This window comes from Antennarius striatus, chromosome 18, assembly GCF_040054535.1.
Source record: "Antennarius striatus isolate MH-2024 chromosome 18, ASM4005453v1, whole genome shotgun sequence".
Classification (NCBI taxonomy): domain Eukaryota; kingdom Metazoa; phylum Chordata; class Actinopteri; order Lophiiformes; family Antennariidae; genus Antennarius; species Antennarius striatus.
The window spans coordinates 17,169,723-17,181,334 of NC_090793.1; the positions used below are offsets into that span (position 1 = coordinate 17,169,723).

The 11,612-nt window shown below is 41.4% G+C and overlaps 1 protein-coding gene across 2 annotated transcripts; it reads right to left on the reverse strand.

Annotated features, from left to right (window-relative positions):
* Nucleotides 1-2,245: 2,245 nt before the first annotated feature.
* On the reverse strand, nt 2,246-11,399 carry xkr4 (XK related 4). Of its 2 annotated transcripts, XM_068341523.1 has the most exons (4): nt 10,705-11,399; nt 6,442-6,641; nt 4,570-4,924; nt 2,246-2,846 (listed from the first exon to the last, which is right to left on the reverse strand). In XM_068341523.1, exons 1-4 carry the CDS (start codon nt 11,397-11,399, stop codon nt 2,246-2,248), a joined length of 1,851 nt encoding a protein of 616 aa, XP_068197624.1. The 2 variants fall into 2 exon arrangements, with proteins under 2 accessions (XP_068197624.1, XP_068197625.1); XM_068341524.1 differs by lacking the exon at nt 4,570-4,924 and having other exon boundaries at nt 6,432-6,641.
* Between the last annotated feature and the right edge of the window lie 213 nt (nt 11,400-11,612).

Consider the following 11,612-nt stretch of genomic DNA (forward strand, 5'->3'; position numbering starts at 1 on the left):
TGCTCATGACTTCCCACACAGGAGAATATAGGGGTTTTCAGTTAGCTGCAGAAGGTTTATTGATCATTTGAAGTATCTTGGGTTTGCTAAAAACATCAGCTATATAATGTAAAAACTGTAAACAGGACTGTGTGTCTCATACAAAACACAATTATAGAAATAATACATAAATGAACACATACATACACACACACACACACACACACACACACACACACACACACACACACACACACACACACACACACACACACACACACACACACACACACACGTAAGCCACAATGATTCAAGAAACTTCTGTAATAAATTCCGAAATTGCTGCCACCAATAAAACAACTGTTAAAAGTTTGATGTTAATTCTGGTGAGAAGACTACCGATGGAAACTCATGGTTCCCTCTCAGGTCTGCATATTTTAGGCTCCACATGAATTCTCTATTTAATGCAACGTACAGTATATTTAGTTCACATTTGTTATAGACACTTAAGTGAGAGAGCTGTGAAGGATTTGGCTAACAGAACATCTGCAGTGTATGATGATGTCACTGTTTCCTGTTTCCCAGCATTACTGAAAGGCATGTTCTTAATTCAGTGCAGAGAAATGGTGTTGTGTGGGTTGGTAGTGCACTGACACTCCGTATGCACGCAGAGATAAAGTAACTTCATTTGTAAAAACACAAGTTACAAAATATGCTGTAACAATGGCAAATGACTGACCTTGTGATAGACAGTGTGCAATTGCTTGGGTTGAGGCTTTTGATAAGTTTGTGTGATGTAATGCCTTGTAATTGTGCTCATAGTTTTTGTGTACATCTGTTTGTCTGCTGCTTTTTCTGAATGAGACTGTTATTTGTGATATTTGTCTTACTTAGAGCTCTCACAGGGGCACTTCATTTAAAAATCCATTCTGTTTACTTTGTAAAACAGTAATAGCTGTTGTTGAATTAGTAGAAGGACAAAGAACAGAATTTTATTCCCCCATGTATTTATCAAAAAACAAACGAACATTAACTATCAAGGTGTCCCTTCACTGATAGATAATATCACAGAGGCAATTGAAACATCAAACAATAAGTTCTTCTGAGCTTATTGTTCTTTCCTTTTTTTTTTTTTTGTTGAAACACACACTCAGACACACACGTATCATCATAATCTATTACATATACACACATGAAAACAAAAAACACACAATTGCAATAACTATGACAACTCTACAAGAAACCAAAATGTTGCATGTTTTATCGGAGAACTGTTCAACCTGGTGTTTATTTTATTTTATCTGAGATAGCTGCTCATCACTTGACCTTTCTTGTTCTTCATCCCCAATTTCCTAATTTCCTCCACCATCCTCTCATTTTCAGGTACTTGTTAAATCTAAACTGCTCTTCCCTTCACAAACGAGTTAACCACAACCACATTTTTCTCTTGGCATTGTGCGACTCATCTCTGAAAAGATGAAAGGCCATCGAGTTTATGTCTGACCGTTTTTCACTCCTCCTTTATATCCCTGTCCTCCCATTCAGCCAGGTTTACTGGATTCAATCTAAAGAAATCACAATGACAAATGATTAGAGATGCTACTTTCCTGTTGTCATGTTGTTTACTGATCTTCATCTTCTTATGTAGATCAGAATTATCCAAGAATTGTCTAGGGCAGAGTGAAATGTTATAGTCTTCCCAGACATCCCTCTGACCAGCTCCTCAAAAAGCTACAGGACATCTACAAAGAATTGTGGTTGTTTTTTGGCACACTCATGTAGTTAAAGTACAAAACCCAAATGTAGCTGCTATTGGAACAAATCATCCAAATTTAGGATAGTTAACACACTAGTGAACACGTTGTAATAGATATAACAGTTCGTTTCCTCATCATATTGGAGGATTACCTGTGTAATCCCAACAATGCTTGTGTTGTGATTACCCTAATTCGATTCAAAACAAGCTGTGTTTCAGCTTCAGAACACTGTTTCAGTGCCAGAACAGTGTTGATTTGCATTCAGTTCATGGGAGACAGGAGTTCCCTGATGATAGGAAGTAAAAATAACAGCAGCAAAGAAGCCAAATGCATCCAGTGACATTAATTGCACTGCGCTCTATTTGCTCCTCAAATGTCGACCAGCAGGATGTTGATGCTGAATTTAAAGCAAAAGGGAGAAAAAAACAGATGAATATTGTTTGTAAAAAGAAATTCTTAGTCTATTTCATCCTCTGGTGGCTGCTTTTACAGGTTTCCATAGGTTAGAACTATAATGTGGTTTCATATTCCAACCTCTCCTGGACCAAAGTGTCGTCCTTGTATTGCAGTCGTGGAGGAGACAAGGAGCAGTCTATGGCCAGGATTGTTTTACGTATACTGCGGTCAAGGACATGGCGCTCCCATGATGGATAGTGGTTCCTGCAAAGGTCAATCTTGATGACAGTCTCTTCCAGCCGTGGAGCACGAGATGAAGGTGTGGATGGAACCACTGGTCGAAACTGGAACACTGGCATGCAGCCATCCCGGTCAGAATACTTGCCCATATCACGATCCGGGGTTATGGTGGCACCTCGGTTAGATCGAAGTGAGTTGGTGGCATCCTCAGATGGGAGGGTAGAGAACTGGGAAGTGGGGTCCAGGTTAAGACCCTGGCCGCTCGGTGAGCGTCCAAATCGTGGACCGTTGGGATGGAAAAATGCATAGTACATAAGCATAAAAACCACACCTGTGAGGAAACTGCTGAAAATGACACAGAGCGCTGGTACTGCAAATGCGTCAGTGGTGTAAGTAGATCGGTACAGATACCACAAAGCACTGAGAGCAGCATTCTCCAAAAGGATCACCAGGTAGTAGATGAAAAGCCGACACCTAAAACAAGACATAAGACATGATGAGAGCAGTTCGATCACATAGACAGAAACTGACAACCCTGCTACAAAAACAACGGTATTTGGACAACAGAATTTTTTTTTTTTTTTTTCTAGTTGCAAAAAAATTTCAGCTGCGTGAGTACCTGTAGGAGAACTATCTCCATCCACACAAAAAGGTATTTCTGTGCAGAACCTGCCAAAGAAATCTAAGCCAAACAGAAGTCTGGGTATGACATACGTAATTATGGATCTGTTCTTTGGATCTGACAAACTTTAGGCCCAGAATGATGCCAAACTACTGACAGAAAAGTGCAGTTTTTGCTTAGTATCACGCCTGAATTCAAAGTCAAATTTACAAATACGTAGGTCAAGGTAGCCCAAATTCCTTAACATAGCCCAGGAGTGGTGCACCTCCAAACCCAACACCAGGGCTATCAGTATCACATCACAAGCCAAATTTCCCACAGGATCTTTTTTTTGTTTCGGTGTTTTGTCCATAGCTGGATCTTTCCCACCTCAAAAACATGTTCAGGTGAATTTGTTGGTTCCAAATTGCCCGTAGGTGTGAATGTGTGCTTGAGTAGTTGTTCGTGTTTCGTGTGGCTATGTGATGCACTTGCGTCCCATCTGGAGCGTCTCCCCACCTATCACCCATAAGTTCTCCATGATAGGCTCAAAAAGCCCGAGCAAGGGAGGCTCAGAAAATGAATGAATGAATGAATGAATGAATGAATGAATGAATGAATGAATGAATGAATGAATGAATGAATGAATGAATGAATGAATGAATGAATGAATGAAAATGCTCTTGAATTTTCCTGAAAAACTAGCAATGGATGGGATCACAATGTGTCTCCATTTGTCTTCCCTCCCCTGGGTAATGGTATCTTTGTGGTTGGGTGTGTTGATCTTCGTTCATATAGCCACTTGTCTTAAGCACATTCCGGATGTTTCTACATCCTCCTGTTCTGGTTGGGGTGTTTTGGGTCCAATGGTTAAGGGTTGTGATGACCCCTAACTTGTGCTGCAGTGACAGGTGAGAATCAAGAAGAAGATACTGCTTTGTGTGGGTGGGTTTTCTGTACACAATGATGTTGAGATTCCCATCCATTTCAAGGTGTACTGGACAGTCCAAGAACGACAGGACATTGTCTCTAACATCTTCACGGATAATCTCAATGTTGTGATTCACTGTCTTGATGTGGTCTGTAAAGGCCTCCACTTTTTCCCTGTGAAAATGTTCAGAGCCTTGCTTTCCACCTGTCTCATATACACATTGGCTTCAACAGGAGTACAAGTGAGCCCATGGCAAAGCCATGTTTTTGTGGTCCGGGGTGAAATATGGACTTGTGGAGGTTTTCTCCTTACTGTTCTGACTGCTTCCTTAGTTGGAATACATGTGAAGGAATGACATAATATGAAAGGAATACATGGTTTCAGCTAGGTTAAATTTTATTCCCTTGACCTTGAAGACAAAGTCCAGGGAGGTTTTCACATGGTGTGAACTGTTTCCAATAAGAGTGGATGGATGGATGGATGGATGGATGGATGGATGGAAAGAGGGAGAAGGCAGGTATACTTGTTTTTTAATGTTTGTTTTTTGGGTGTGGTATGAAGTAACACTTCATACCACACGTTTAATTCAAACAAAAATATAAGAGAGGAAGAGACAGACAGAGAAACAGAGGTTCATTACTTTGAAAGAAGTCAAACTTCCTTACCTTGTTGGTCCTTCCTTGACATTAAACCAGGAAAAGATGTAGATGATGCCAACCACCATGTCAAACACAATCTCCTCCCACTTGCTGATACAGAAGTCTGTCTCACAGTGAACTATCCAGAAGGTCATGATGCACCAGTGCAGGACGATGAAGATCCCAAAGTAGAGTTGGAACACAGAGGCAAACAAGGCAAACGTGATGACCCTTGCAGCAATAGTGAAGAAGTGCCAGCAGAACTGAATGATGACGGCCAGGTAGCTGATGGGTTTCTTGTCATCGCGAGATTCTCGCAAGGCCTTCTGGTAGGATGCCAGGGCCCAGGCCAGAGAGACAAGGGATGCTGCTGCCGTCATACCTGCAACATAAAGTTACATAGTGTGGAGATTTTTATGTACAAAATGCTATTTTGTTAGTTGTTTCACTATTTTTACAGTTAATATTATATGCAGTCTTGTGACAAATTGTCCAAATTCACTCTCACTTCACCTTGGAGAAAAAGAAAACTAAAGAAAAGTTGGGGTACAATCTGTATAATCTCTCTGTGTCTGCATGGTTTCTCTCTAGGTTCTCCAGCTTCCACCCACCACCAAAAAGATGCAATGTATGTGAATTAACAAATCCAAAATTGTCTGGAGGTGTGTGAGTGAGTGATTGTCTTTCATGTGGCCCTGTGATGAGCTGACATCTCTTTCCACTCCACCCCAACTTTTGCCTGTGGCGAGCTACGCAAGCCGCAAGGTGGATAAGCCATTGAAGATAAGAGGGTTGCAATCATTTCGTGTTCAAGAAGATGAAGGAATGAACAAATGGCTGAATAATTCAAGACTGAAGGATTCGACTTGAATTCAACTCAACAGGAGGTAAAACGAGATTATTTATAATCACAATCGGCATGTGTCCCTGAACACATAGTCCATGCAGTCTGGTCGTCTAGTCCTGACAGAACCCTGCTGCCAAAACACCACAACTTTAGTTGGACTATACCGGGAATGGCAACAGGGAAATACTTGTTAAGCTGAGCTCTTAATATTGAACCAATGAAAGGTAGGCAGACAATATGAAGTTGTTCTTTTTTCAGAAGAGTGCATTTCTTTTGGTACAATGCAGCCCACCTTTCTAGGCTGAATAGTGCCAATTGTCTGATCTTTTTACAAGTGCTTCCGTAACCCATGGAGTAGTTTAGGACATCTCTTGTATGGTAAGGTGTACCATTTGGTTCAGGAACAGATGCTGTTCAGACTGTTAAATCTCTTAGACCTCCCTCTAAGGTAACTCATTGATGTCACTCTTTCTCAGGAGGAGCAGCTCTGGTGATCCTAAACGGCCGGAATCAGCGTGGCGTCTTTCAGATCACCCTAACGTCTTCAGGGCCTACCTTGCATATCTTACTTCACCAACCAGAGTTTTAGAAAACCTGTGTGGGTTCTTGATGGACTGAGCACATTTATTCTCTTTTCTCAGACTCTGAAACCTCTCTACCTTTCTCAGTGCACACAGTTCTTCTTTTGAAGTCCCTGTTCAGGGTCTAGAATTCCCTTCTCACCATCAAGATCTCAGTCCTCACATGTAACATTAAATTTGATTAGGTTTTTATTCCTTGGAGATGTAAGATGTAAACCTAATGCCAATATAATCAGATCTTTATTCTCAAAGGGGGGGGGGGGTATTTTTCCCCAATAATGTGACTGGTGCGAGATAAGGAAAAGAAAAAATGTGGACATGTCCGACAAGGGTATCAAAAACTTTAACTTTGTGCACAAACGTTTAACAATAGTATCACCTGATGTTCTATTTTGAAGACTTGTCATGCCTGTATGAAACTGACATTAAGCGAGGAGTGAGAGAGAGAGAGAGACAGGGACAAAGAGTTACCTTGCACAGCCTGAAGTTTGTGTGTTTGTATGATGATGCAAAGCTGCAGCACGAGTTGTGGAGCACTTTCCAGAAACGTAACCAATAAATGCAGCATGCTCACATCGGCAAACTCATACACCATCCTCCAGTAGTAATGCCAGCGCTCCGTCTCTCCACTCTGACGACTCAAAATACCCAGGTAGATGGTGCGACAATACCTGGGGAACACGGAAAAATACATCACTTCAACTTCAATCAGTCAATAAAAATGGATCAAAAATAACCGGACAGAAGCTAAAGTGACATCAAACAGATTTCAGGCAGAAAATGGCTGGGATTCTCCGCTTCAACTTGGATTCTTCATACATCTTCACATGGATTGTCACTTAAAGGGAATGAGTTTGAGTGGGATAATGTTCATGAATTATGCTCAAATGAAGTGCGACCTTTAAATCCTATTTAAAATAATTTGATCTACTCTAATTCATTCATCTAACATGCATTTTGTATCTGTCCACCTACTCCCACTTTTCCTTTTTATTCACAGTCCTTCACACTCTATATTTCAGACATTAGCTGTGTCCCACTTCAGAAGCCAAACCATAAGTTGGGTAAATGAAAAAAGGAATTACCTTTCCAACAATATCAATTTTGTGTTTCTACCCCAAACAAAACAGGAGATATGCTCTAATACTTTATGGATACATTAAGAACACACAGCTTCACACATTCAGCCAATAGAAATACAAAATATAGGCTTGTGCTTGACTTGCAACCACTAGTGTGCTTTAAACGTCTCATTTCGTAGGGATCACTTACTGTTATGTCAATGTTTTAAGTGTGACATGACAGTTTCTAGGTTTTAGTTGCTAGACCAGTATTAGGTTTTATGGGTAATGTGGCCACTGTGACTGAGACTGGCGATGTGTTTTGTTATGGTGGAAAGTGTTGTGTGTAAATAAGTAATGCCATTGTAACAGGTCAGAGGTAGGACCCACGTACAGCACAGACTGAGACCAGATCAGGAATAGTCTAACAGTTTATTCTGAGGTTCGCACAGAATGGCAGCAATATTCCAGACCAACAGTCTCCGTAAACAGGAATCCCAGGTGACAGGTATCAGACAAGGAACGAGCAGGCAGAGTAGTCAACGACAGAAGGCTGGTCAGTTTACCGGGGCAGAGACGAGGAAGACGGGTCGAAGACAGGCAGGGTCGTAACCGAGGAAGCAGTCCGGAGATCAATACGAGAGAGCTATGCATGACACAAAGACAATCTGGCAGAGACTGAGAGGAATGGGAGGGTATATGTACTGAGCCGGCAGGTGATAATCAGGTGAGGAAACACAGGTGAAGGCAGTTGCACTGATGAGTTTGGAGTGGAAGGCAGGTAGAGCTGGGCGGATGAGGGGAAAACCAGGAGCGGATTGTGACAGCCATTGCTGAATAAAAGCATCATATGCTCTTGAGCAACACATCTAAATATATGTATGCGCAAAAGAGTGAGATCTTTGCAAAGTCGTGATAATATCTCGCTCTAGTTGAGGATTTACAGTTGAAAAACATGATATTACAAGAACATGTTAAGGTTGGTGTTTTATGTCTCAGGGTCAAAGCTAGTCAGTTTACCTAACAACTAGTTTATACAATTCATCAGTTCACATTCTTAATGTTCATTCAGGCTGCTGACACATGGCTGTTTGGTTACATTAACTATACTATAGATTATCTGTGTATTTGTCAAAACCTTTTCAATACAATGACAGAGTTGAAGGGATAAAAGAAGCTCTATCTATTTGCTTTCCATCCTTAGTAAAAGCAATGTACCTTGTGATATGGTAGTACCTTGTGATTATTTGCTCTGTGAATTATTCGCTCCATTTTAAAATAAAATTATTTTTAAAAACATTTTAATCCATTCCAGTCTTGTAAAAAAAAAAACCCAACCCGTCTAAATTGTGAAAAAAAAATTCTCAACCAATAGACATGTATACTTTGCCTGGCCTTGATTAATTACATATTACTTACGTAAACAATAATAACGTATGAAAAGAAACAGAAAACTCATGAGCACACTCGAGCTACGTCTTTACTCCATGAATGAAAACAAGATCCGGTCTCAGCTGATGTATCCTTCCACCAACTAGTGGTGCTGTCACGAAGCAGGGCTCTTATGTCAGACTTTCAATATTATGTTGAAGAAAAAAATGGACAGAGATCTAAAAATTTCAATAAGATATAAAAATTTCATAGCACTGTATTCTGACTTGTTGCAAAAGTGTTTTGCATTCAGAAGAACAGCTAGAGAACAAAACCATGGTAAATACAAACACTGAAAAGACAAAAAAGAAAGAAAGCACACTGGCTCAAAATGACATTGCCACATCTTTGACTAGTATGACAACAAAAGCAGAAGCTGGAAAGACATCGACGAATCAAGATTTGATTCCAAAGGGTGGAGAAAACTGGGTGTTTTAAACTTGTTTAAAAATTGGACCCTGAGTATTTGATGAGGAACATTCTTGTTTACATGATTTTTTGGTTTTCCTGCAGTGATCAGCACTTGATGTGCATTTTTTTTAGGGTCACTGTCTCTGCCCCCCTTGCTGCTTGTTGTGCTCCTCTACTCTGTCTTGTAGGAAGACTGTGGGCTCTCTCCTTCAAAACGTTCCCTCATCCTGCAGTTTACTCCTGCCCTGGAAGAGTCAACACCTCGGCAGCGTTACACATGACTTATTCATGTTGAACTGAATTGACTTTTTAAATCCAGTTTCCTTCTCGCTCTTTGTCACTGTCCTTGAGCCAGACTATGACAATGATGAACAAAAACATAATTGGTCCGCAGGTTCAGATTTTCAGATATTCTTACTTTAAGTAAATCTGACAACAGTGCCTCTGTGTTTGCACTTTGTATGAAAAAACAAATTAGGACACAAATGTTTTAGGGCTAAAAAGACTAAGGCTTGAGACAGAAGCCATAGTCATTCATTTCTGGGGGAATTAAGTCTTAGTTCATTATTCTTAATCAGATTCAAACCAGGTTCCAAAAACAGATTCAGATGTGTTGATTATTATGTATTTATAAAGGAAAACCGTTATTTTATTAATATTGATAAACTATATAATAATTTAATATAGTATATAATATAAAATGTATTATTAATAAAGTAACTTCCTTAATCCCCAATAGTGAATTTTTTTTTCAGTCTATATATTTCACACAGTGGGTTTCAGTTCCTTGCTAGAGGGCACCTCAGCAGTGCTCAGGAGGTGAACTGACACCCCTCCAGCTACCAGTTCACAATCTGTACTTTGGTCTGCGCTGGTCTTGAACCAGCCAACCCCTATTCCCTCAAGCCAAGTCTTTGTGGACTGAGCTGCTGCTGACTGGTTTGCTATTTAATCTTGATCCTCCCACCTCACATGACCTAATGTGAGAGCAATCAACATTTTATAGTTAATATAATTCATTATCGATTTTACTTTAACAGTTTGTAGCCTGAAACAGAAGTCTGCCTCTTACATACAACTTTTGCCGTGAATATGGTTAAAAAGGATTAGTTATTGTAGCAACATTGATGGAAACGAGGAAATGGAATTAGAGAACAATATCAAGCTGATCAGAGAACATAAACCTCCCTAACATCTGAATGGATAATTGAGAAAGTTTATTCTAATTATTGATTGTTCAGCTCTAGTGTCAAAAGCCAAAGTGATAAAACTACCCCACCTCAAAAATCCTTTTATAATATCCCTGATCCAGATACTAATCATCACCGAAATCCAATGGTCTAGGATAAGCTTGGATTCATCTTCCCCAAAACTTTCGTGCAAATTCTTTGAATCAAACACACCAATCACAAAATCTCCTTGATGGAGGGAACAACCATGAAAAATCTGTAATTTCTAAGAACAAAATACTAACATGTCAACTGTTTATTTGATGCATCAATTCAGGAATGAGAGATTTATTTGAAAGAAGATATTAATAATGGATCTCAAAACTGTTCAGGCTTCAGCAGCCCCTCTGGAACAGCCACCAATCTGACCATGGGGTCGGATTTAACCACAAATGTAAAACCTATAAATATGATTTTTGTTGGTTTTCCAGCAGGGTACATATTGGATATGATAGCTGGTGCCATGGTCTTGGAGCAGGCATTAAATAAAAGGCCTATTACTGTCAGGAGGGGGGGGGGGTCATCTTAGCATTCATTTATTCCACATGAACACAAACACAAGGCATCAGTTTTTCCAAGATGTCAGTCAGCTTCCCTCCTACCTCCATATCTGACCCAGCTGGAGGATGTGGATGACTGACTGGCCGAACCAGATGCTGAAGGAGACGTAGGCCGACCTCCTCTTCTTTTTGCCCCCCACCACGGTGCTCGCAGTGCTGTTGGTGGTGGTGTTCTTACTGACGGTCGACGCCTGTCTCTGCGGGGTGGCCGGGTGGTGCGGAGCGCTAACGTCACCTTGTGATGCGGAGCCGCTCAGTAGTTTATTCCTATCGAGGTGCGCGCAATCCGCTGCGGATTCCGCTGCGTCCTCGGAGCTGAAATCGTGGACGAACCATCTGAAACTGAAAAGCTGGACCGAGAAGGAGCCAAGAATGACAAAGAAGAGCGTCAGGCCGAACCACCAGTATTCGTGCTGGAGGTAGTAGTCGACTGACAGCCACACGTCGGTACCCACATCGGCCAGATACACGGCCACTGCCGAAACGATCCACAGGCAGTCCCACACTGTGTATTTCTGCTGCACCCGGGTCAGCCGAAGGCACACGGAGTTGGACCCCCCGGCGCCGCAGCATCTCGACTCCCCGTTGATGAAGTCCGCGTCCGCCGCGTCCGCAGAGTTGGGCTGTGCGCTCGGGTGGAGTCCCTGCACCGACACGGGGTGTTCCGAGTTCTGCAACGGAGTGAAGGCGACGTCACTCTTCTTTATCTTTAGCACCCCGTCCGATTTAGCGGCCATTATTACAAATCTAATATTCCTCGTCCGTTATTTCCCTCCGAATCGCCTCCTCTACCCTCGCCTCTCTCCGTCGACACCCTTGTGCGCGTCTCTGCTCCTCCTTTCGGGGTTGGACTACTTCCTATACACTGACGCTTGCTCATAATACAGAATATAGACGAAAGTGACACTTAACGGAGTCCCGTTCTTGTGTAGATCTGTGGTCTGGGTCTG